This window comes from Eschscholzia californica, unplaced genomic scaffold (genome assembly GCF_041429995.1).
Source record: "Eschscholzia californica isolate CP2 unplaced genomic scaffold, dmEscCali1.0.p SCAF_5, whole genome shotgun sequence".
Lineage (NCBI taxonomy): Eukaryota > Viridiplantae > Streptophyta > Magnoliopsida > Ranunculales > Papaveraceae > Eschscholzia > Eschscholzia californica.
In genome coordinates, this window is record NW_028238472.1 from 40,753,991 (window position 1) to 40,781,780 (window position 27,790).

Here is a 27,790-nt window from a genome sequence, read left to right on the forward strand (position 1 = left end):
AGTACGGTAATGCTACATATCCGGACAACAATTTCATTACTTCTTCCTCAATCTGGAGTAGTGGTACTCGACCACCACCACCACTGTCACCACCTCCACTAGATGAGTGTGATCCTTCAAATATATTTGACAAAAAATCATAAGAGCTTCTCTTGGATACCCACAGTTAATATAACAGGCTAAAATTAAAGTCCACGAAATCACATATCTAATAGGAAATTCATCAAACACCTTCTGTGCACCTTGAATAAACTTACATTTCCCATACATTTGTAATATTACAAACTCAAAAGCTTATCTTTCCCAAACTAATTTTGTTAACATGATTCAAGATGTTAAAAAAAATCACCAGAGAATGATGAAAGTTTTTGGTGTGTTTTATAATGTTAATATTAGTGGCACTCCAGAAGAGATGATGGAGATGGATAATGGTAATGTTATTGTGTCTGACTTGAAGAAGGCAATTAAAAAGAGAGAAAGTTGGGTGGCTCACCATTTCCAACCTAGACATTTGATGATCCTGGTCTTCTCTCTCTGAAAAAGATTAAACCACAACCTTGGTTGATGAGAAAACGTAACTACATATCTGATCCCTTCACTCTCTCTTTTTCTCGATTTTTTTTTCAAGTGCAGTACTCCAAAAACGGGTTCCCTATTGTATTGAAAGTAAAGTTAGAGAGAGAAAGTATCATCCCTTGAGAGATGAATAACAATGGCGGGTGATCAACAACTATTGAAGAAAATCGCAGCTGCATGTTGTCTCAGCCTGATTTGGTGGTGGTTAGGGTTTTGAATTTGTTGTTAGGAAGCAGAAGAAGATTCAGGAAGAAGAAGAAGAAGAAGAAAAACCTAATTTGTTTGGGTTTTTTGAAAGAGAACAAATAAGGTTATTTTGGGAAGGAAAGAAAAGGAAAATGACCTTATTGATAATTATCAATATTATTTCATACTTTACATACTATTACACATAAATTTTTGGTAACTTCTACCTATTAGAAAAAGATCTAGGCTTTTTTAGTTATTTTGATAAGTTTTTCTACCTAAATAGTCATTTTCACTTTAGACAAAACTTTTATCTCACTTCTGGTTCTTCGAGTTTTGTTCCAAAATTAAATCTTCGCGTCTGATCGTAGCTCAATTTTAAAACATTTCCCACGCAAAACTGAAGAAAATCCCTATTAGTCCTATATGTCCAGTTCCAATTGAGATTCTCATTCTTAGGTGACGAAAATAATGATCCTTAATTCTTGTGTGTCTCCAATGCAAAACTCTAAAGTTGTTTTATTTACTCACGTGACATAGTTATTTTTGTAAGAAAAAAATAATTAGTTAGTTTGAAAATATATGTAGACTTGATTTCTATTGGTTCCACCTCAAATATTAATGAGTTTGACAATTAAAGATCGATATCTCAAGAAGCCACTCTAAAAGTAGAGTGTCTTTGAGATATCTCTATTTAATACCTCGACATCTTAAAGATCCAAATTGAGTGTTGCATTATAGAGAGTTTTTAAGAAAGAAAATTTAAAATCCTATGTGAATCAGAATTTCCAAGATTGAGTGTTGCATACTTGCATCGGAGATGCTCTAATAACGGTCAAATTTAGGTAAATATTGACTAAAGATTATGATAAGATTGGACTTGATATTTTCCATTATTTTGTTTATCTTGTAATTCTTCTTTCCTACCTTGTATACTTTTCTTCCTTTCTGATGTATTTCTATATATGTCAAACACGTATTTATTTCAACTGACACTATCTATATAATAAAACAGAAGGGGAAACGATGACTGGGACAAACATCAATAAAGCATATTGTCTAGAAGCCCTTCTCAAAATTTAAAATATAGTCCTTTGTAAAAATAAAGTTACCTATTTAAAAAACAATAATCGTTTCCTTAACAGAAGAGAAAACGATGACTGAAACAAACAATCATTTCCTTAACAGAAGAGAAAACGATGACTGAAACAAACACCCTTTTTTAATAAAGGATATTGTCTAGAAGCCCTACTCAAAATTTAAAATATAATATTTTTCTTCTTAGAAATAAAATAACTAATTTAAGAAAACAAAATAAATTTCAAGGTTAAAAAAAGAAATTAAAATCTCTCTCTCTCTCTCTCTCTCTCTCAATAAAATAATAATTAATTTAAGAGAAAAGAAACAAAAAAAGTAATAAAAAAAATGATAACCAATAAAAATCTCTCTCTCTTAGTAAAATATAACGATAAACTTCGTAATATTTGATTGATACAAGTGTCCGTGCCCTAGGGCACGAGATATACCCTAGTAAATTCATAAAGGAGGTTCATGATTTTCATCATATTCAAAACCTATTCATAATCACTTAAAAATATGACCTAAAGATATTAGGAAACTGAGTATAATCTTTAAAATTAATGAATTTAATTTTTCTCCAAAAAAAGAAATCAATATAAAAGAATAAAATGGTATTGACCTAAAAAAGAATAAAATACTTTGACTTTATAACTATGGAAACCTATTTTGATTGGGGAACTTTAAGAATCGGGAGAAAATAGGAAATTTGTTGAATTAAGATTTTTAGGTATAAAATTTAAACGACTTCCTAAAATGTAAATCAATCACTTGCCCACATATTTTCATAGTTTCTAAAATATAAAAAATTGAAGGTATAAATTTGAACTGATTTCCTAAGAGTTAGAAACTTATTAGTATTAGATAGAAATCACTAATTGTTGTAAGAATATGGAGTTCGACTCTATGCTTCTGCAACTAATGAGTTCACATGGAATGAAAATCAGAAAAACTGATATCGATGAGATGGAAGATTTACCAGATGATGTGGTGTTCAATATCTTCAATCGTATTTCGTTAACGGAACTCTGCAAGTTTAAGTGTGTCTCAAAGACATGTAAGTCTAGATTTTCAAACCCTAATTTTAGAACTACATGGACTCTTTTTTACCAAGAAGATCGTCCCGTTCACCAATTATTTTCATCTGCATCGCCTAGTCGTAACTCTGAATATGTTGGATTTTCCTTTCAATTTCTTCCAGACAATAATATACTTCTTTTAGGTTCTAGTAATGGTCTTGTTCTTTCCTCAACTAGTTTACTTAATCAATCGAAGTATTTCGTTTCTAATCCACTTACAAAACAATGGGTCTTACTTCCACCACCACCCAAATCTTTTAAATCGGTATTACATGGTTTCGTTTGTGAATACTCGTCACTCGATTCTAAAAGTACGTACAAGGTCGTTCGTGTAGCTGAATCAAAAAAGCCGTCAATGGCATTTAATATCGGAATATTCGATTCTGAAGTGGGTTCATGGATATCGTACGAAGTTTCGTGCTATACAGAAGTTACAATTACGAAGATTTTTCCTAGCAATGTAGTTATCTTTAAGGACACCTTATATTGGATTGAAGGAAATCAAAATAGACTAGTAGCTTCCCATCTCATGAAGAACGAGGGCGATGGTAGCAATCATGAATGTAGATTGATTGACTTGCCAGGTGATGGAGAAAGTAAACATTTTATATGGGTGGTCGATGGATTCATTCGTTACAGCCAATATTATAGAGAAAATTTGACTGTTTGGGTATTTGAAGACGCCCTCAATGGAGGATTATGGCGCATAATTCACAAGATTAATTTAAACGATATGGTAATCGGAGAAAATTGTGAAGATTGGTTGGGAAAACGACTTAAGAGTCCTGTCCCTAAGTTTGATTTGGAGCCTTCAGCTTTCAACCCAGTCGATCCAGATGCTATTATTTTGGTATATCACGGTTTACATGTTCATGCCTTTAACTACAATATGAGAACTAGAAGAATTGACACTCTCATCCATAAATCGGATTGTCTTTCAACATATGCAGCAGAACCCTTTGTATTTGTGCCATGGCCAACTAAATTTGTATGACTTTTTAATTTTATACAAATTTTTTTTTTAATTTTCTTGGTAATTGGTTTAGTTTCTTTGTTGTTGAAAGGTAATTCTTGATAAAGTATTGCTGTAGTATCTTATACATTCATCTCCGAGAGAGAAGATTGGGCCTATTCCTTTAGTTTTTTTAGAGTTTACTTGCTATTTTGGGTCTAATAACACTCTTTAAAAAACGGCTTGCAAGAAAATAATGGTCAAAGCTTATCTGGTTTACAAATTCTAATTTCCGAACATATTAAAACAACTGTCTACTCTGTTCTTAGAGTATCTCCAATGCAAAACTCAATCTTAAAAACTCTTAGTGACATCTCTAATGCAACACTCGATCTTAGAAACTTTGAGTGTCACATATGATTTTTAGAAGTTTGCTTAAAGCTCTCTCCAATGCAACACTTTATTTGGATCTCTAAGATTACGTGTCGAGGGTTGAATAGACATATCTTTAGAGGACACTCTATTTCTAGAATGTCCTCTTGAGATATCTTTAATTGTCCAACTCATCAATATTTGATTTTCAATCAATAGAAATCGAGTTTTCTATATTTTCTAAATAACTAATTATTTATTTACAAAAATAACTATGTCACATAAGTAAATAAGATAAGTTTAGAATTTTGCATTGAAGAAACAAAAATATTTGAGGATCTCTATATTCCACCTGGGAGTGAGAATCTCCATTGCAACATGACACATAGGGTGAATAGAGATCTTTTTGAGTTTTGGGTTGGAGATGTTCTCTCTCCAATGCACACTCTATTTGGATTTCAAAGAAGACGTGTCGAGAGTGGAATAGAGATATCTCAAGAGGGCACTCTATTCTAAATTGTCCTCTTGAGATATCTCTAATTTTCCAACTCATAAATAGAAATCAAGTCTTCTATATTTTCTAAATAACTAATTATTTCTTTACAAAAATAACTATGCCACATAAGTAAATAAGATAAGTTTAGAGTTTTGCATTGGAAATAAAAAAATTGAGGATCTCCATTTTTGTTATCTAGGAGTGAGAATCTCAATTGCAACTTGACAAATATGACAAATAGAGATTTTTTTTTGAGTTTTGCATTGGAGATGTTCTTAATGCAAATTGAAATTATATTACAAGAATTTTTATTAAATAGAAAGATATAAAATCTAGTTGTTAATAAACCACTCTGACCCTCAAGTTAGTAAAGTGTTTTTGCAGTTTAAGGAAATGAATTCAAAGTCAAAGAGAAGAACTGGACCTTCTCCTCTTTGTTAGGACAAACCTGATATGCTTATATGGACTTTGTTGATCGGTTGTGATGTTCGGCTTAGATGATGCATTGGTAAAACTGAAGGAAATGTCCTTCGACCAAGATTGCAATGCGAGCAATTTGTCGGATAGGGACAATTGATGAAGAAGATCATCAAGTCCGATTGATTTAGGGGTCGTAGTGTGTAGCTAGAAACCAACTACGATCGTCGAATTACGAAGTAATTCGCGGCTAACTTCGATCGGATCCTACAACGGGTTACACATAAGAATGGCTATTTAATCGGATGAAATGACTAGTGGGAGTAAGATATATAATGATGGGAGTGTCCCATAAATATATCTCATAGACCTAAAACAAGTTTAGGTAAATATAGCGAAAAGGCCGGAAAAAGGGGTTTTGGGCCTAGAGCCAAAAAGGGACTTTTTGGGCTCGGATTGGGCTGATTTTTGGAGGGTCGGTTCCTCTAGTAAGTAACATAAAATATACCAATTTTAGCTGGGTTTGGACGTCACCTCCTCAAGGAATTGAGAAAATATCAACTAGTTGTTATTTTCGGCAATTTCCTTAATCTTATTCTAAAGGGTCATTTAGGAAACCAAATTAGAGGTGGATTCTTATTAGGGTTCTATATAAATACTCTTATGGCAGAGAATAAGGTGTGGAATTTCTCATATAGCTTTCTTACTCTACCACATCAAATAGAGAGGAGAAAGTGAGCTAATTCTCAAAAACTATCAACTAGTCAAGAAGAAGTGTTTTTCGTATCAAACTATCTTTGGGGTACTAGCAGACCTTCAAGGTGGGAGATTAAGGAGTCCATTCGATGTCCCAAGTAGAGGAGCAATAATTGGAGCTCTTGGTTTTCTTAAGCGATTGGAAAGGTTCGAGGGAAAACTAGCGATTAAGGTAATCTTCTAGTTTTACTTAGTTAATTATTAGTTTATGCATGTGATCCTGGGATACTAATGTTAGATATGAGATGTCTGAGATTCCGCTATAAACATTAGTAGGGAGTAAATGCCAACAGTGGCCTCAGAGCATCTTGCAAATAACTAATTTTTGCTAAGTTTCAGACTAATCCATGTTTGATTAGGTTGATAGTTATGTTTAAAAGGTTTTAAACATCCAATTTGAATGTTTTGAATGGGATTCAATGATTTTTCAAATTGATAATCAAAGATTGATGATTGAAAGTTTTTCAAAAAGATCAATTTTGATTGATTTTGGCATTGAAAAGTGTTTTCAAAACTTTGATTTTCATTGATTTTGATTAATTGGATAAGAATCAAGAAATCGAGTTTTTTAGTAGTTACTAAAAATTGGAATTGTCTCAAAAACATAGAAATTTGATTTTAGAAGTTCCTTAAAAATCAAAGTTGTGATTTTAAGACTTTAAAGAGTTTTGGAAATCAAATTTGAACCTTTTTGGAAGTTTCTAAAAGTTGAAATTTGATGCTTGAGATGGAAATAGCAAATATGATTTGCAAAAAAAAAAAATGGAAACTAGGAGTTTTTTTTTGGAAACTCCTAAAATCCGGCCAGAATGCTTGCGAAGATTCCTGGCCGGACCAGAAGCTTCTGGGGACGCGTCAAGCACAACTGCTGGAGGACGCGTCCATCACGCGGTCTAGGACGCGTCTAGCACGTAGTCTAAGACGCCTCTAGCACGCGTCTGTGAGACGCGACCAACAGCTGTCACCAGCAGCTTCCTGGACGCGATGGTCGCGTCCAGAGCACTCGACCAGACACGTCTTGCACCAGATCTTGGTTCGGTCTTGCACCAGACGCGTCTAGACGCATCTGGTGGCTCGCGTCCAGGACGCGACCAAGCCGAGAGGAGCTCGGACCTGGACATGTCGGCCCTATGGGTCGTGCCATGTCTGGACCTTGTCCGAGTCCTTAATGGGCTTGGGCCGGGACTTGTCTTGGGCTTTGTGAAGACTTGTCCCGGGCTTTTTCGAGGCTTTTTCGGATTATAAAAGGGACCATCATTTGAGTGAGAGTTTTATCCAAATTTTCTTCCGATTCCACCCAAATTTTGCCAAAATTGTTACGGGTCATCCGAAAGGCCAAAACGGGTTTTTCCTAAAATTGATTTGTGAAATCATTAAGAATCAAACCGATTTTTTCCGAAATTGACTCGGGCCTTCAAAAGCCGAAAAAGGAGTTTTTCTTAAAATTGATTTTAGAAATCAAAAAAGAAAAAACCAGAACGCACCATTAGTCGAATTCTTCGAATTTAGACTTAAGGTCCGTATTTTGACATGTGATGTCGACAAAAGTATCTCCCGAATTATCATGCATATATAATTCTTAGCCTTGATATATTATATGAATGCATGTGATGTGAATGCGGGAAACTAGTATGACCATAGAAAGTGTTTCTTTTTTTTTTGTTTTAAGCACGGATTGGTGCAAATTTGTAATTAAATTTTATTTTTAAGTTTATACGATCTGCGAATCGTTAGTCTTGTAATTAGAGTTTAGGGTCTATGAATCCACTGAAGAAGCTCGAGGATGAGATCCAAACCGAGTGGGAGAAATCAATAGAGGTTCAAAGATGGCGATCTAAGGCGAACCAAAAGGCGAAACAAGAAGAAACCGAAGGAGATCTTCTAGGTTAGGGGCCATACTAGGATCCATGTCTGCTTGATTTACTTTCTCGCGCGCATTTACTTACTTATTTACGCTTTATGTCGTGGATGTTATTTAGGCTAAGTAGTTCACTATAAAAAACGCCAGACTAGCGTAAAAGTCCCCAAAAGTAATTTTGAGTAAATGCCTACCCTAGCTAAGACACCCTTTTTGCCCTCGATCGAGAGAGGTGGGTCGGCCATAGCAGAGTACCTCCTCTATCTTGGGACAATGCGGGTAGACTCATAGCAGGGGTCTACACGTCTAAATGGTTTTACTCAACAAGATCAGCAAAAGAGTTTTAGATACTCGAGGCAAAAGGATAGATTAGTCATTCATCAATGAAATCTATCAACCAAGAGTCATAAGGGTATGATCAGTGAAGTAGTTCACTCACCTGGATTGACGGAGTGGAGGGCAGGGCCATAGTCCGCTTTACTCCGAAAGTCTGGGATCTTGGAATCACGTTATTCAATCGGGGAGGGTTTTATATTGAATAATGTGGGAAAACAAAAAAAATTCAAAAACGATAACGAGTTTAAAACTTTGCAAATCTTTTATGTAGTTTTAAGATGACAGAAGGAAACAGATTCAACCTTGAAACACATCTAACGGAGGTGCTGAACGATAACATCCATGAAGGAAGGAATCAAGAGATACTTCGCAAATTGGATGGAGAGTTTGAAAACAAGCTAGATGTCTCAGACTATCCAAGTAAAGAATTGGATTTTTTGACAACTGAAAAAGTAAAGCATCTAGAGGATGATCAGAAGAGGGCAGAACCAGAATCAATAACTACTTGGATGTTGTCAACCATGGAGGCTACTCTTTATGAGAAACCTGAACATGGAAATCCCCTCCATTACTCGAACAACTAAGGAGTCGATCCGAAGAAAAGCGAGTTTGGAGAGGTTTGATACAACCAATAAATTATTGCGTCTGCGCCTCGGGGAAGGAAAACCAATAGGTCCTCATGTTCGGCAAATGATAGAACTCTTTGCTAAACTAGAAGAGTTGGGTTATCCTGTTAGCCTATCGGCGGCTAATGATATAATCCTCTATTCACTTCATAAAGGGTTCAATCTATTTCGGATGAAATATGCTATGAATGGATGGAACAAGTCTTTAGAGGAACTTAATGCAATGCTTCAAGCAGCAGAGCGATTAAAAATGGATATGGAGCTAAAGAATGAGATTCTTGTGGCACAAGGGAACAAGAGGCAGAAGAAGAAACCTGCGTTAAAAGGAATAGGCAAACGGATTGCTAAAACTAAAAACAAAGGTTGTCCTTCTACATCCAAATGTTTCTACTGCAATGAAATAGGCCATTGGCAAAGAAACTGCCCTAAGTTCCAGGAGGACAAGAAGAATGGAATAGTGGTTTCCACTTCAGGTATTGACAGTTAATTTATCAAATACTGTAAAATTCCCAATTTGGTATGAGATACCTAAAATGCCCTATCATTGTAAATGTACAGGAGCAGTAGGGAACTGAGTATTTGGCTAAAGGAGATAAGATCCAAGAGGGAGCAGAAGCCTAGACTGCTAAGGATGCTGAAAGGGATCAGAGTTTTCTTTAGGCACTAATCTAGATTAAGTGTTTTTCTAGTTTAACGTCATCTTTGTACTAAGTATTATGGAGAATCAATAAAGAAGTTTATTTCTATATTGAGATGTTATAAAGTGTTAATTTAACAATCTATACCAAAAGGATTCTAAAACTTGGTTAAACCTGCAAAGAGACTTGTGACTCTCATGACAGGTTCATCCCAATCACAAAAGGATGAGGACGGCATGTCCAAAATAACCAAGAATGCTTAAGGAAGCAATGAATCGACTGACAAGAAAGAAGGTCTTGAGTCAGAAAACAGAGGTTGATCGTCGGAGTACTCCTAACATATCCAATTTGGAATGTCCAAAAGGATAAAAATGAAGAATACGAATCAAACCCTGTCCTCTAAAATTCACTAAGTCTAGACATAGCTTCCCACATATTACCAACTCCATCTAAAAGCTAAAGCCTATGTAAAAGTGTTTTACAAGGACACAAAGATTAGCTGAAAGTCTGACGCAATTTCTTTAGAAGAAATTTGTGCTTTTTTTCACAAACGATCAAGAGGACAAAGTGTTTGTTGCTCATGATAGTATTCTTATTATATTAATTAGCGTAACTAGTGTTTCTGGGAGAAAGTACTAATTATTACAAGAATAAGTGGGAGAAAAGTACAAGTCGAATTTATTCGACCATGAGAAAAATCATGAGTCATGAGGAACAATCATGCAAATTCTACAGGCCGATTAAGTTCAACCAAGAGCAACAAAACTGTTAAAAACGGTTAACCGCGGTTCCTCAGAAAAGGAAGAGGTAAAGATGGGATCTTAAAACCTACCGCACAACTAGGAATGTGATTCGCAGGAAAACTCTCAAGTAGTTGAAAGTGTCTCAAAAGAAAAATATCAAGTAGTTGAGAATATTCCAAATTGTTGTTCAAAAGCCCTTAAGGTCAAAAGTAAACTCAAAGACTCGGAAGATTAAATTCTTTCTGAAGAGATAGAAGACCTACGCAGAGACGAAAACTGACTCTAGTTTTTGGCATCAAGCCAAAACAATATGGAATCCATATCTCATCAAGACATGTAACTTGATAATTTAATTCAACGGAAGACCTAAATTAGTTTTCCATCGTAGAAAACTGAGAAGGATGGAATCATTCGTGTTTCCCAAAACTAGACAGGAAGAATGAGATTCTCTAGTCGAGTTATGTCCATAAGCATGCTTCTGAAATTCATCAACGGATTAAAAGCACGCAAGAGTTGGAATCTTCGATTCATAGAGTTAATCAAAGTATTTTGATTCTTGAGGAATGAAGAAATTCTTGAATCATGAAATTTCAAGAAGGTGAGTGAGAGTAAAAAGCTTTTCAGGTCCGTATGCAGAGTACATACAAGAGATTGAGTACGACATAAAGATGTTGTAAAACAGTTACAAACTGACTCAATAAAGGACCACACACAAAAGGATAAAATGCTTTTTGGGCATGGAAGATCTATAAACATAGATTGAAAAGATGATAGAATTAAAAGAACTTAGTACGCTAAAATAATTGAAATCCGAAATTCGAAAATCTGAGACTCGGAAAAGTTTATAAGAATTTCGACCCAAAAACTCATGACAAGGGGTGTTGCAAGACTCGGAGTCTAAAAGACGCTGATGAACAAGCAAGCATGAGAAAGACATTTATGTACAATACATAGAGTCGGTCATGTAGGACATGATTAGCATTTAGACATCTAGAACACTGATGTCGACATCCAAATTTGGATTGGAGAATCTGAAACGCTGCTTAGAGCATCCTAGAAGGTTGAAGGATGAAGTAGTACAAAAGTTGAACATATCATCGTTGCAAACTTCCAAACATAGAAGGAAAGTAGGCTGAAAGAGTTTCAAGTCGGGAACTGTTGCAAATTCTACAAAAGAATTAAGCCTTGATACTAGTAAAAGATTACTAGCAATTATCAAGGTTGAAGAAAGCAATCTTCAAATTAATTGATAATTAACAGAGTTTAAAAACGGAGTACATCCGTAGTCAAACTAAACTGTCATCTAAGACAAAGTATGAGAGTCATACATAAGTCTAAGGCATGAGGTAGACCTCGACAAGTAGATTAAGTAAGTAAAAGGAGTTTTACGGAAGAGGCTCAAATTTACAAACTCTCGTTATCGAAAATAAGTCGTCTAAATTTGGTTTAGTATTTGAACGACAGTCCACGGATAATAAAACATTCCGAATAGGTCATCAGATACGTGATCTGATGAATGAAACCATATTAAGTGAACTTGGAATGTTTATTATTATCTCTCTAGTCCAGTTCGTTGCATGGTCAACAACGACTAAGGAAGACTAGCAAGGGAAGTCGATGAGATAGCGCAATTTCATGGTCTATAGAATAGGAGTATTCAATTCGACTACGTGGGTGTGTAAAAGGTTTATACACTGGATAACCCTCAAATGAGAAGTACATCACTCGTGGTGAACGTCAAATTCTTCTCATTAAGACAAGATTGGAGAGATTCCTCAAAACATGAGTGCTCCACTCATCTTATGTAAGGCATGTCCGACTTTGGTTCCGTTATACGCCGCGCCGTAAAAGGAGGTTATAAAGGCGGATACTAGGAAGGACATGATAGACATGAAGTTGAGTGGGAGTGCAAGAATGGATTGTGTCATCCTAATCACATTAGGTAAAAGTGTCTCAAAGGCCACTTAATGAGTAACAACTGAAAAATGCGTGGCCGCGCTCAAACGGATTAAAAGTTAATCGTTTGTCTTTGACAGTTGTTGTAACATCCCATGTTTTCGGAAAAAGAAATAAAAGACAACGGTTAGAAGAAGGACTATTTGATATTTAGAAATAAATCAAATTGGGGGTCAAATGGTAACCAAAGGAGGTGGATTTAATTAGATAATAATATAGAGGGACTTGTGTTTGAGGTCTATGTAAATGGAGGGTTTAAAAGGAATTAATTTCATGGCCACTTCTTTATTAAACATGTGGCAGCTCAAATTTCCTTTAATTGCCACCACCAAACCACTTATGCTTCCACGTGACAACCAAATTCCAGCATAACCCCACGTCCCCACCTAATTCTTTTTCCAATTTCATTTCTGTTCCAAACCAATTTACAAATGATGAGAGAAAGGAGTATCGTTTGGGAATTAGGGCTTCAAAGGGATATAAACTTTATTCTGTGATTTCTTCGCGTTCGTTCGTCGGAATTCGATGAAACTTATTCCAGGTAATCCCATTCGTCTTGTTCTACATATGTAGCGGTTTAGAATTTTTTATTTCGTCCGTATTTGGTAGATTTATGATGGTTATTTCGATAACTGTATAGTTATACTAATTTCATTTGGGATCGAAATTTAGAGCTATTTAGACGATTATTATTCGATTTCTTCTAATGGTTTATGTTCAGGATCATGTTTAGAATGTTATGGACTATTTTGGGGTGACCATATATAGACGGGGTGCTGCCGAATTATTTTACGGCTCGAATTTCATATCTGGAATACTTTGAAAATGAATTGGAATAGAGATTGTTACCCAAATTTTGTCGTATTTCATATAAATGGACAATTTCGGTTATAGATTTATATTATAAAGTTCATTATATGATTTGTCAGCTTATGAAAACTCTAAAAATGAAAAATAGAGTTTTTGGGAAATTGGTTAGTTGGTTTCTATGCATTTCAAGTATTCAATGGACTTGGTTATGAAAGTTAGAGATCGATTCGACATATACTTGAAGTCTTCCGAATTTAGCGAATTTGCTCTTAAGTTTTCATGATTTTGTTTTAATGATTCTTTTTATTTACGAAGGTTCTTATGTTTCTTTTCGGTTTTGGTTATTCTTCCTTATCCCAGAGTATGTGAATGAGGAGGAATTTGGTCGTCTGGTAGGCGGGAGGTCTTTGGTGATGCAAGGACTGAGGTAGGGGTTCTGAATCCTTTATCCAGCATGGTTTTATAGATAATGAATATGCTAGATTATACAGTTATATATGCGCCATTATAACTAGAGTTTAGGTAGCATGAAACTCGATTTATGTGATGAACTGAAATATGCTTGAAATGTTTTGATGCGATATGAGAAATGTTTTCGAACTGATTTTACGATGATTGTGAACTACTGGGATTTTCTTGTATGTACCCGATTGCGGATTATGTCAACCTACGGGCACGTAGCCATTGAGGGTAGGATGACATGTGGACACGGTTGTGATCCGTGTGAGACCGGTGAGGTGGACGACACTAGTCATGAGACCTGTGGGAGTAGAGTGCTTCACTTGCTGGCCATTGGTGCTCGTGCCTCCAGTTCGAGGCTCAGGGACGTACCCCTGACCGCTCGTCTGGGAGGTGACATTGATTGGGAATCCCTCTGCTTTGTGTGTGATATGGCTATTGGTTGTTCCACTTCCGTGTTTGATAAGATAATGAATTGAATATGAATATTGGTTTTGATATACGAATGAAACTGATTTTGAAAGATCGCATTAGATGCATGACAGGGTACCGAAGAGAATGAGGTTCAGGTCCTTCCATGGGTATTGGGGGACGGCTCTCTTATTCGAACTCGGTGATCAAAAACTTATTTAGATACTTAAGGTATATATGTATCATGAGGTAAACTCTTCAATGATTGCGGAGTCCCTTAGTGGGAGAGGGACTTACCGGCTAGGGGTAAGTCTCTTTCTCGAGGAGACGTAGTGCATTAGCTAGTGCCATAAATGGGCTGGTACTATCTAACGCACTCTAGGTTCTCCTGAGGAGCTCTCCTCTTATTGGGAGCGCACCATGGGTGGGCAGCTAATCACTGCTATTGCTTGTTAGATTAAGGAAAACGTTTTGTATATAGTATATACAGTAACTGGTTTGATAACTCGTTTTGTCATGATGTTTACAACTTGTTAAATGAACCTTTGAAAACGTGATGGGTTTTGGATTGGTATTCTACCATAATAACTCGTGTCGGTGAGTATTCTGACCCCCTACTAGTTGTCAGTGTGCAGGTTCTTGATTGTAGCCTCGAGGCGGAGTGTGTATTCCAGCCGGTGATCTTGTCTGACGAGGCTGGCAGGGTTATGTCGTTGTCTTTGGTTTTGTTTATTGGTTTTCCGTTATTTTAAAGTTATGTAGTTATTGCAGAATTGAACTCGAATATGTATATATATAACACTTAGAGTTGTTTATAAGTTGTATCGATGTGTAAGAGGCTTTTATATTTTTGTTATGTGGTTCGGGTTTCGACCTGAAACTGAGTTGAGTTTGTTTAGCTTCCGCTTTAGTTTATTTTTTTCTTGTTTATGCGAATGTATGGTTTGCATGACAGGTTTGCAGGTGCGACCGGTTCGATTTACAGAGGAGATTCTGTCGGATTTCTGTCTCGTCTGTGAATTGCCGGGGCGTGGTCGTGTCTATTTTGGGACACGGGACGTCACAGTTGTGCTCGGTATCAAGAAAGTCTGAATGACGTGACGTATCAGATGAGATACAAATTGACACGGGAATCGAGCATTGCACTTTTTCTAAGTACAAGTGGGAGTCTGAAAGAGATGTCCTTAGACCAAGATTGCAATGCGAGCAATTTGTCGGATAGGACAATGGATGAAGAAGATCATCAAGTCTTATTGATTTAGGGGTCGTAGTGTTTAGCTAGAAACCAACTACGATCGTCGAATTACGAAGTAATTCGCGACTAACTTCGATCGGATCTTACAACAGGTTACACATAAGAATGGCTATTTAATCGGATGATATGACTAGTGGGAGTGATATATATAATGATTGGAGTGTCCATAAATATATCTCATAGGCCTAAAACAAGTTTAGGCAAAGATAGCAAAAAAGACCCGAAAAAAGGGTTTTGGGCCTAGAGCCAAAAAGGAACTTTTTGGGCTCGGATTGGGCTGATTTTTGGAGGGTCGGTTATTCTAGTAAGGAATATAGATTCTGCCAATTTTGGCTGGTTTTGGACGTCACCTCTTCAAGGAATAGAGAAAATATCAAGTAATTGCTATTTTCGGCAATTTCCTTAATCTTATTCTAAAGGGTCTTTTAGGAAATCAAATTAGAGGTGGATTCTTATTAGGATTCTATATAAAGACTCTTAGGGCAGAGATTAAGGTGTGAAATTTCTCATATAGCTTTTTTACTCTACCGCATCAAGTAGAGAGGAGAAAGTGAACTAATTCCCAAAAGCTATCAACTAGTCAAGAAGAAGTGTTCTTCGTATCAAACTATCGTTTGGGTACTAGCAGACCTTCAAGGTAGGAGATTAAGGAGTCAATTCGGTGTCCCAAGCAACAATTGGAGATCTTGGTCTTCTTAAGCGATTGGAAAGGTTCGAGGGAAAACTAGCGACTAAGGTAATCTTCTAGTTTTACTTAGTTAATTATTAGTTTATGCATGTGATCCTGGGATATTAATGTTAGACAAGAGACGTCTGAGATTCCCTTATAAACATTAGTAGGGAGTAAATCCCAACAAAAACACCGATTGATTTTCATCAGAATCGCGTGTTGATGGCATTAGGAAAATAATATCCCATGAGTATGTATATTCTGACACTAAAATATCATCTGCTAGTTAACGGTTCGTGTATAGAGAGCGGGTATGGCTTGTTTTAGCCTTCCACGTCATATAGCTTTGTTCAAGTTATTTTGGAGTTCGAAACAACTGAGCTCTTTTGGCGGATCTCTCTGCCCCATACCTTAGATTAAGTCAAGGGTCATGTTGGATAAATCTTAGCTCAGATCCACCTTTTCGTTCTTGAGGCAAGATGGACCTCAAGGTGTCGGACCGATTTCCACTAACCTCCCTTAATGCTCTTGGATCCAAAGGAGATCTCTTGTCAGGACTTACCTGGTTTCTCATCATGACTTGTCTCCAAGTAAGAACAGAGCTCAAGGCTCCTACGAAACTCGTGCCCACCTCCCATGTCAGGGCTCAGGTGTCAGGACTTTGTCTGATCCGCCCCTCTACTGACTTTAGTAACGGTTGTCGCATGTACACTTCGGTCGATTTATTGACTTCAATGTTTGGCCGAAGTTGACCAATATTTGGCTCAATACTTTCCAAAAAAGAGCGGAGAACACATACAAACGTACACATATTGATTGTCAATCTGTCTTGGAAATAATATCTAAAAAATATGAGTGACACTAATACTCTGAAGCACTCTAGAATATCTTGACACCATATAATATCTTGAGAATATCGTACGCCATTTCGTATAATGTCTTCGAGGATATTTTATGTATTACCAAGATACCTTGCACTTTAATCACACATATCTTGAGCTTAGAGCATCTCCAATGCAAGACTCAAGACAAACTCCAAAATTCCTATGTGTCAAGTGTGAAAAATGGATCTCTAAATGGTGTCTTTCTTATTTGGCTATTTAGAGATACTCTATTGGAAAGTCTTCTCCGATGCAATACTCAAGAGAAACTCTAAAAACTTATATTTTTGTGTAAAATTAACTGATTTGCTTATGTGGCACTTAGAGATCCTCAAGAGGACACTCTAAATTTCGAGTGTCCTCTTTAGGATCTCTAAAAATTTATGTGGCACTTATATTTTGGTGTAAAATTTATAGTGTTCTATTGAGGATCTCTAAAATAACTACTACCACCTCATTTTAGAGATCCAAGTTCAGTGTTGCGCTGGAGATGGATTTTGAAGGGAAACTCTATAAATCCTATGTACTAAGATTTCGAGTTTGAGTCTTGATGCTCTTATTATGTATATTCTAATGATAACTCCTTGCTCTGATATCACCCCATGGTCCGATATGTGAAGGTGTAACTTGGTTCAAAATCAAGGTCGTCCTTGGACTAAAGCCACCAAAATGGCAACTTTGGGCCTCCAATTTCAAAGGGGCGCTGACCGGGTTTGTGGAAGTTATTCTTTTACATGTAATAGTTGGAACAAATGTGGGGTTAGTAGATTAGTCCATTTGCAAATCAACTGATCAAGGATGAATTCCCCACCAGTTCATTTTTTTATACTTTTTATAAAGCAATTGAAGGAACTTACGTTAAAGGCCCAAAGTATAACTGTCGTTGGATCATCCCTGTTCAGATGTCATTGAGCCTTTGACGAGCTAAGAACTTCTTCAATGCAAAACTCCATTATTTTTATAATGTTAGAAGTGACTCGAATATGGATTGGTATCGAACCCGGTTTACGACATGCCAACCCGCTTAGGTCTCGGCGTCGAATTTTGGACTCGTTAGCGGAGCTGATTACTGAGACAGAGCTGGTATGCGAAGCAGGGCTGTGAGGCAGAGCTGGACTCCAAGACAGAGCTGGGATGCGAAAGCTAGGCTTATGTCAGTGATTAATGTTATCCGAGTATAATGTCAGTTCTAGAGAGAGTCGGTTGTAGAGAGTCGGTGAGGCGGTGGGATTAGGGTTTGCTTATTATAGTGGAAATCAATTGCACAATCTCACGAATCTCTTGTGTAAACTTGTTTGCTTATTATAGTGGAAATCATCGCGCCGTTGTCGCCCTGGAGTAGGTCTCACCAACCGAACCACGTAAATCTATGTGTTCTGTTCTTGATTGTTCTTTACTATTCCTATTGGTTATCTTGGATTACTCGTATTGATCACATTAAACCCCGTCGACATAACATATAATTCAAGCCTCAGTTGAGATTCTCATTTATGTGACAAAATATTTATTCAAATATTTGCTTTTCGTGTCTTTAAAATTGTTTTCTTTATTTATGTGACATGATAATCTTTGTAAATAAATATTTTAGTTACATTGAAGGTATATAAAGACTTGATTTCTACTGGTTTAAATCTTAAATAGGATGAGTTTGATAACTAGAGATATTTCTAGAAGACCATCTAGAACTAAACTATCATTTAGAGATATCTCAATTTGACTATAATTATCTTAGATATCCAAAATATAATTTGTATTAGAGAAGGTGTGTAAGGAAGAATTCAAGAATTCCTAGGTGGCACTCAGTATTCTAAAGATTGAGTATTGCATTTGAGACACTTTAAAATCTTGGTGAAGATATTTGCTACTAGTGAGTAGAGATGTAAGAAACTTGAGGAAGCCAAGTTTGAATGCTCCTCTCAGCAAGTCGTAATCCATTCGGAAAAACAACTTTGACACACAAAAATACTCGGTCCAACTGATTTGGTTCTTGAAAATTACCACATCATCTCTCTAAAGTTAAGAAATTCAATTTCAGTCGATGCACTTGAATAACTCGTATGTGGATCACATTTTCATTGGCGGTTGATCCCATTATGAACCCAAAATTTGTTTTGGTTTCTGAAACTTTACACAAGTTTGGCAAAAAAACGAAATTTTTCAGATGCAAAATTTTGGTTAAATTTTTTAACCTAATTTCTTTGTGTCCCCCAATCCTTCACCACAATTTTTTCTCCATGCCGGTAAAAGTCGTCGGCAAACTGCCATTATCAACGACCTATAAATTTTTTTCACATTTTCGTTCTTGTCCTCCTCCTACCACCATCATTTCTCACTTATTCTTCCACTCATTCTCTGTCTCTCTCCTTCTCTCTCTATCTACCCTTCCTCTCTAATATTGTTTCGACGAAGGGAGGCCCTTCTTTGCAATGCTGAATTTGACGGGTTGGGAGAATCCCCGAACCCCAGTTTGGTGGTCTGGGAGGATTGCCCGCAACCGCAGTGGTTTGGAGACCCCAAACCTTCCCCCAACGAGCTGATCTAGTCTACTAGATCGACGTTCTGGCGAAAAGGACCATCCCCTTCGCTGAAACATATAGCGTGGCGGAGGAGGAAAGAGACAAAGAGGGGGGAGAGGGAGGGAAGGGGATACATATAAGAAAAATAATGGTGGTTGTGAGAGAAGGAAGAAAGGGATGAGAGGGAAGAGATAAATGGTAATGGTGGTGGATGGAGATGGTGACCCTCTTGCGAGCGGGATTCAGCTTGTTGACGTGTCACAATCTGGGTCCCACGCCATAACTTAGCTCGTGAGGTCGCTAAGCATTAGAAAGGGATCTGAGACACTCGCTTCAGTGTAGCTTGTTGTATTTTACCTTTCGTAGTCCTGAGCACGTGCCCAACTCATCAGCCGATCACTGCCACACTACTCAGATCCAACGGTTAAGAATGTTGCAGTACCACGTTTCCTTACATCCGAGATGCAGCAAGCGAACTTCAAGGCGTCTGCTTCAGTACAACGCACCACAGCCAGTTTTGGTAGTCCCGATTACGTGTTATGTACCCAAACCCTCTAAATCTGTGCTCGCGGTGATCTAACGGCTGCTGCTTGCTGCCGCCCCGATATTCATTAGTCGGGGAGCACAGTAGCGCGAGTTCCCAACCTTAGTTGCCACGTCTGCAAAACCCTAATTTTCGTACCCTCTCCTCAGTCGGCACGTGGCAGCCTATCCCTTACTAGTAAACTCAGCCGCCAGAGATTAATTTGGCATCTATTAGGGTTTCGTGAAATTCTACATTTACCATCAAATCTTTCACACTTGATTTCCAACCAATAAGGGTCATTCTTTACCAAAAGCAACTCAAATATCTCAATTTTACCCTTCTCTACCTTATCTTTTAAAATCCTAACCACAAACCCATATAAATACATCATTTAACACTAAATATTGGTAGATTTGGTATCCCTCTCATTCCCTCTTACCCATTCCTTCTTATCCATATCTTATTGCTCTTACCTCTCTCTTTCTTCTTTAGTTCTAACCCTAAAATCTATCTTCTTCTCAATTTCTTTCTACTTCTGATTTCTAGATCTAATTTCTATTTCTAACATATTTTTCCACTCATTTCTTTTCTACAACCTATTTCTCTCCAATTTCTCTAATAAAACTCTCTTTTTTCACCTGTTCTCAAGCAATAAAAGTGTTATTACTTGGATTTGGAACATAATTTGGATCATATTTGGCGAATATTTGGAGTAAGGACTTGATTTCTTGGGTGCCTTCTTTTCTTTGTCTCATTTATTTCCATATATTTTGTTATATCAATGAATATGTCTTTAAATTCAATGAGTAGCTAATTTCATATCTAGGGTTGTATAGGAAACAATATTTGATCTTTCTTGAGATGTGTTATTGATTGATTGAATCCTTTAATTGAGTTTTAATGTCTATTAATTGTCTTTCTATTTAGATTTTATCTTCTTTTCTTTGTTCATGCTTCTTTGTCAGATCATGAATAGTAGTTAAAGAGTATAGTCTTTATATGATAGTCAATCAGAAATACATGATTATGAAATAAGTTTATCAAGAATATCTTCCGAAATTTAAATAGTCCATTACATTAGACTTCGAGTTATATGGAAAAAGAATTAGTTAACTAATTGCATGTTTTAGGGAGTGAATTTATGTGGTGGAATAAAAAATCCTAGATCATTTCTCCTATTGCTTTCATTCTTCTTAGTCTATTATCGTTTACTTATTACAATCGTTTTCACCAAACAAAATCAATTTTACAAAAGGGGTGTTGATTTAAGATTTAAAACAAAATTACTTATCCTTGATGATTGATTCTGGACTTTCGGATTTACTGTAATCTGACCCCGTATACTTGCAGGGTTAAATCCATTTTGGTCTTATCAGTTTATTTTATATATAAAGAATTATCATTATATATATATATATATATATATATATATATATATATATGACTGGATTTTTCTTATGAAACTCATGCCTGTGTGGTGGGGGTGCAGGTCGTGCACCCGCACTGGCCCCCACAACAAGGGGCCCACTTATTTTCACTCTTGATAGTAGCTTAGTTGGTTTACCATTAGGACCTTATAAATACCAATATTATTGGTTCGGCTCCCCCACTCTTGACATTATAATTTCATTTTGGGTAGTTTTAAAGGCGCCCTATAAGTGTTAAAGGCGCCTCCCTTAAGGCAAATTTAAGAGGGAGTTTTGAAGGAAGGAGGCGCTTACAAAACTTATGGGAGGCCCCTATAAAACTTCCCTTCCATTTTTCGGTAAGATCTCATACATCCAATGGTTTGAAGTTTTTCCGAAGCACCCTCCCCCCTTTCTGACACACTACAAATCTCTCACTCTCATTATCCATTTCTCATAAAAAAAAATTATTTTATATTTTCTCGTAGAATTAATTGATTTTTCCATTTAACTCTTTTCAAGGGCGCCAAAGTTATTTTAAAGTTTTTTTATTGTGAGAGTTTATCTTAAGTTTTTTTTTTTAGGAAACAAAATCTTACTGACGAAAGAAATTTTAATATATGAAAGAAAAACATAAAAGATTTATCTGGAGAAAAAATTACGCAAATCACATAAGAACGTCATACATTGAATTTGCATTCGCTGCAATTTGATGTTATTTATACCGCTAACTGATCTCAAATTTTTGTTTAATGCTTCGTACGTGAAAAAAAATTGAACTCTCATATTTTCGCAGGACATCGTTCTGATTGAGATTTGGCACCGAGCCCCTAAATTGTCAGGCACGACCCTAATGAAACTTTGATGTTGTTTCTGAAATATTATTTCTATTTCCTCCAAAGTAAATCAAACTACGTTTTGTCCAAAACATATATTTGTGTACTTCTTGCAAAAATAAAGAAAAAAAAATTGTTTCAGTTTTTCTCACGAAAAAAACATACTTTTGTATATTTAAGACACATCATTGTTTTTTTTTTCTCTAAAACACTTTTTTTTTCTTTTTCTGGTCCAAAAAACATATTGTATGTTTACAACATTATTTCTTAAACAGTTCAATGTAAGATCAAAATATAACTAATATGTCCAAAATACAGTAGTATTTATCATAAATTAGTATTTTTTTCGAAAGGGTTGTACATTAACAAGTCATCTGGGAATTCTGGACCAAAAACTTTCACTATTGATGGATTCAAGAACTGAAAAAAGTTAGAGAGTAACAACACCGTACATTTTTTAATCATGTTGGAAAATATTCATTCTCTTGTCATAAAGTTTTTATATGATCTTTAGATAACTTAATGAATCAATCTCAACACAAACAATAAGTGATTCATAATTATACTTCTCAACAAATTATAGAAAATCGGTTAAGGATCAAAACATCAATTGATGCAATTCGAAGGCTAGCATTTCAACGGTCTTGTTTTTGGAGGCGACGATGAAAGTCAAGGATCACTAAATCGTAGAAATTTTCTTCATATGATAGATATATCAGCTTAATACAATGATAATGGCTCAGAAATTGTGTAAGATAAAGCTCCGAAAAAATGCTTCTTACACTTAACTATTTATCCAAAAAAAAGTACACTCTTTTACAACTAAAATTACGAGAAGAAATCAGAGAAGTAAAATTATTTATAATGGTTGATGAAACTCGTGATGAGTAAAAAAATGAGCAACTGACTATAGTTTAAAGATTCCTGAACAAAGATGATTTTAAAGTAGAGCGTTTTTTTTCTCGTTCATGTATCTAATACCGAGCCATTGACAATGAAAAAAGAAATACATTCGGTATTATCGCTTCATAATCTTGATATCCAAAATATTCGAGGCAATGGATATGACGGTGATAGTAATATGCGAGGTGAGTGGAATGAGTTACAAGCTTTGATCTTGAAAGATTATCCATTTGCTTTTTTTTTTTTAGCACATCGTTTGTAATTAGAGTTGGTTACAACTTCAAAAGAAGTTATACCAGTTGAACAAATTTTTATAAAGCTATCTTCTATTATCAATATTGTTGTTGCTTCTTGTAAACGCAGTGATGAACTGAGAAATGCTTAAGCTGCTGAATTGAACGTTTGATCTCTATTAATGAGCTTGAAAAAGGAATAAGATTAAACCAAATTGGTATTTTACAACGGAGTGGAGATACTAGGTGGAGTTCACATTTGAAATAAGTTTCTAGCTTGATAAAAATGTTTATTACAACATGTGTGGTTATATTGGGTATTATAGAGGATGGAAATTCTTTTTCTGGAATATATAAAGTAGAGGTAACCTGTGAAAGTATGACGATGTTTGACTTTGTCTTTATAATGCATCTAATAAAAGAAGTTATGCTGATCGCTTACTTACTTTGTCAATCTTTGCAATGTCAGTCTCAAGATATTGTGCATGTTATGGAACTTGTTTCTTCTGCCAAAGTATTAATCCAAAATTTGAGAGATGTCGGATGGGATGTTTTACTCGCAAAAGTGAATTAATTTATGAAGCGCGAAATATAAATCTTCCAGATATGGACATTCGATATATTGGAAGGAAAGGTGAAGCTCGCTATCAACAAGGCAACTTGATAATTGAACAAGTTTTCAAGGTAGATATTTTTTGTTGTGCAATAGATTCTCAATTGCAAGAGTTAAATAGTCGATTTAACGAGAACTCAGTGAAACTACTTGGTCTTAGCTCAGCAATCGTTCCTCATGAAGTTTACAATTCTTTTAGGATTGATAACATTTGTAATATGGTGGATAAATTTATCCACGAGATTTCGCAGATCATGGGACGATGCATTTGAGAATACAACTACAACCTTAAGACAAATTTATCTTACAGCTATCGAGTGAAAATTCTTATAGATTTGGACATCTATCTTGCAAGAGTTCGAAATCATATGTGGAAATTTACGTAGAAAGAAAAGAAGATTTTGGCTTAGAAAGCATAGAGCAAAGCATGTATGGCCTTAGAATGAAAATCTCGTTAATGGAACATAATTAGCTTGGGATTTGTCACACTTCAAATTATGTACGCATAGCCATACTTATTATGCATAGATTATTCAGAAACAATAGTTGCAAATCTATTAATGGCTTTAGAAAGAATGTTATTTGTCAAAATGTTCTACCTTCTATTTGGGAAATGTTATATTTTACCCTAACAGACTCACTTTTTCTATATACACACATGTTGGTCAAATGTCTTGACAAATTTTTGTCTGTAACATGAAACCGATTATATACTCAAACTATCGTATGTAACATGAAACCGATTATATACTCAAATTATCGTCTGTAACATGAAACCGATTATATACTCAAATTATTGGAAATGTTAAATACACTAATTTTACCCTAACAGACTCACTTTTTCTATATACACACATGTTGGTCCAATGTCTTGACAAGTTTTTGTCTGTAAGATGAAACCAATTATATACTCAAATTATCGGAAAAATGAAACCGATGTTAAGATAAGGCATCAGCACAGTCGTACCTACATACAGCAGAGATGAACGTTTGAAGAGAGTTTTAATATGTTTCTGTCGGTAAGATGAAACCGTTACTATACTCAAACTGTCGGAAAGATGAAACCGATGGACAACATAAGGCATCAATACTCTTACCGACAGATTATTGGGAGTATCCTTTGAAGAGAATTTTGATAAGTTTGTCATCCGTAAGATAAAACGGATGTCCCATTACATGTTGGTAGCTTCGTGTCGATCAATAATGCAATCTGTCGGACCAGTATCTCCAATAAGTTACCTTTATGATTTTTTTTGTTTTTCGAGAATAACACAATTTTCTTTGACAGGAAAACTTAAAACGAAGATTTATAGGATATTTATACACCATTTTAGTTGGTGATTCTTCAATCTTTATATTTTTATTTGGATAAAAATATGAACGTGAAGTTTCTCTTTTTTCCATAATTTTTACCATTAAAACAAAAAAGTTTCAATAATTTAAATATGATTTTAGAGGAAGATAATTGTTGATTTTAGGATATTTCTTTCGACAAAAAAACTTTGAGTGGTGGGGTAATGAGTGTGGTTAACGAAGGAATTCTTAGGTTTTCAAAGTGGTGGAAGATTTTAGGTATTTATTTAATCAACTTGACTAAAATTGACTAAATAAATACCTCAAATCAACGAAAATTGACCATGTCAACCGGAATGTGGGCATGAGAGTTAAAAATGGTGTGTATATAAAATTTCCCCTTCTAAACATTTTCTTTTGTTTAAATTGCTTGTTAAGGGTTAGGTTTAGAAAAGACTTGGGCCCAAGCCCGTGGAAGAAGTCAAGAGCATTAGGTTTGGATTTGTAAAAGTGGAGGTACCATTACAGGTTTCCCAAGTCCAAATTGGTAAGAGATAGATAACATAATATAAAGTCCATAAGGTGTATGATAATATATAAAGTAAGGTATACGTGACATTTTTACATTTTGATTCATGTCTGTTATAGATTCCAAATAAATCGAAATAAATACGAAATGCCTCTCCATTTTAGTTTTACATAAACTTCTTAAGAAAATAATTTTCTGGTAGTTTTATTTTTATTTAGTACTGTAGATTAGGTAAAAAGAAAGGCTAAAACAAACATAATCAAAATGAGTATAAATTTGACTATCAGCTTGTTTGGACTGATTCAGGCAACCTATACCAAATCTTAAAGACCTTTTAAAGAGGCTCTAAATATCATATGAATGTCCTTTTTCTCTTTCTAATTTTACTTGGAAAGGAAGACCATTATCCTATTTAATCCAATCAAACTCTTCACACAATGCCCTAAAAAGGGATAAAGAATTGACATATATGGCCATCTCCTTCTTCTCCACCAACCCATTTTCAGGATTTTGGGTACCATAGATAGGTAAAAACAGTGATTGAATCAAACTATACATTTTGGTGTAAGGAGAGTAGATTGAGACCAATAAGAGAGAGAGTGGTCCACCAACAAGAACTTATGAATATATAAGCGTGGTTGTGTAGTATGTTGGATATTGAGAGACAAAGAGTGGCAATAAATGAACACAAGTATGGGTAATGTACCCATGTTGGGTGGTCCAGAGTAATGTTTAAGGACTTTGAAGTTTTTGGATGACAAGGGAGACTTGGATGAGCTACCCACTAAATCTCAAAGTCGATGGGAATGATGACTTCAAACTTATTTTATGTAATTGGTTGATGAGTGAGGAGCACGAAGAGGTGATAACACTTTGTATATACGTTACATGATTCTTATGAAAAGCAAAAAACAAGTGAACGTTTTAAGAATATAGCACCGAACAATTATAGAATCATCCAAGAAGCACAAAATATGTATAAAGAATTCTTAGACCCGGTATTGAGGCATGAAAACATTGAAGCGAGTCTCACGCCTCGTCTCAAAATCTGGGTTCCGCCAAAATTCGGACAATTAAGGTATATTTTGATACTGCATACTTGAATGGTAATGCCACACTTGCTGCTGTCTGTAGAAATAAAAGAGGAGAGTTTGTGATGGGTCTAACAGCCAATTGTCGATCCTCCTCGCCTTTGGAAGCAGAAACAAAAGCGGCAAAGCTAGCACTTTCCGTCGTACTACTACTCCCCCCGAGTATGAGTGTGGTTTTGAGGGTGATGCTATGACTATAATAAATGCATGCTTGAAGGAGTTGAATGAAGTACCGTGGAGAATAAGACCGATTGTGATCGATATCCAGTTGGATATTGCAAAGCTTGAGAAGACTGAGTTCTCTTACTGTCCACGTGAGGTGAATAATGTTGCACATATGTTAGCAAAGTTCTCTAATTTAAACTTAAATCAAGACTATGGAGATCTATGAGACTCCTAATTGCATTCTAAGTCCATTGACGGCAGATTTAGCCAACATTCATTATTGCTCTAGTGGCTAATAAAGCAGGCAATGCCCTATTTTCACCAAAAAAAAATAAAAATAAAGATTTGAACGATGATAATGAAACATATTAGAATTAGGGTTGGGAAATAGGCAGGCTCATTCGGTAGGCCACTAAAGGTCATCAGGTAGATCAGATCACACAAATAATACCCTTGGCTTGCCCGGCTTGAAAGTGACCACAAGGCTGGGAGGGATTCACGTGCCGCATGCCAAACGGGCACCAAATTGCCCAAAATGAAAAATATTTTTGTAAAACAAAAGATGAATTTCATTAATTTTTTGAGGCAAAAGGATATAAAATTACGTCTTATAAAAATTAAATGACAGAGTCAACACTTGGTTACCTAAGTGGTTGATAGTATCGACATAAACTCCACAATCCTCGAAGTCCAAGATTCGATTCCAAGAGAAGGTGGAAACCATGGTTATTGACTTTGGTCATTAAAGGTACAAATAATAATAAGTTCGTCTGGCTTTAGGCTCTATGTTGTCGGGTTTTAGACCCCTTCAATTATTGGTTAACTTAGGCAGTTGATTTCTCAAAAAAAATTACAACAACAAACTTCACGAGTACAAAAAATACAAGTAAAGTCATTACAATTTACAAGTAAAACAAAAAGGCATCGGGTCTTCAAATATAATCCACAACAGAAATTACAAGGAAAACACAAACTTCAAACAAATAAATGTAGAATTAAACAGATAACTTATAGATGTTCAATCAAGAGACTGAACACGCAAACTTGATGGGAGCTTGTCGATGGCTGGTCTGAAGGGCTCTGCAAATCCATCGTTCAAGGGATCAAACTGCAACATAATTACTC

At 35.7% G+C, this 27,790-nt stretch overlaps 1 protein-coding gene and 1 long non-coding RNA gene across 2 annotated transcripts; both read left to right on the forward strand.

Annotated features, from left to right (window-relative positions):
- The first annotated feature begins 2,787 nt into the window (after positions 1–2,787).
- On the forward strand, positions 2,788–3,912 carry LOC147539230 (F-box protein At3g26010-like). The gene has a single exon (XM_086643088.1). The coding sequence runs from the start codon at positions 2,806–2,808 to the stop codon at positions 3,910–3,912; it is 1,107 nt and encodes a 368-aa protein (XP_086499214.1). The 5' UTR covers positions 2,788–2,805.
- Positions 3,913–12,446: 8,534 nt separating this feature from the next.
- On the forward strand, positions 12,447–14,583 carry LOC147539231 (uncharacterized). The gene is made up of 3 exons (XR_015225693.1): positions 12,447–12,609; positions 13,239–13,305; positions 14,370–14,583. It is a non-coding gene; the product is annotated as an uncharacterized LOC147539231 (long non-coding RNA).
- Positions 14,584–27,790: the final 13,207 nt, after the last annotated feature.

Bases quoted from the DNA above. Each gene is read 5' to 3' on its own strand.
- LOC147539230 (XM_086643088.1), top strand. From the start codon at position 2,806: ATGGAAGATTTACCAGATGATGTGGTGTTCAATATCTTCAATCGTATT.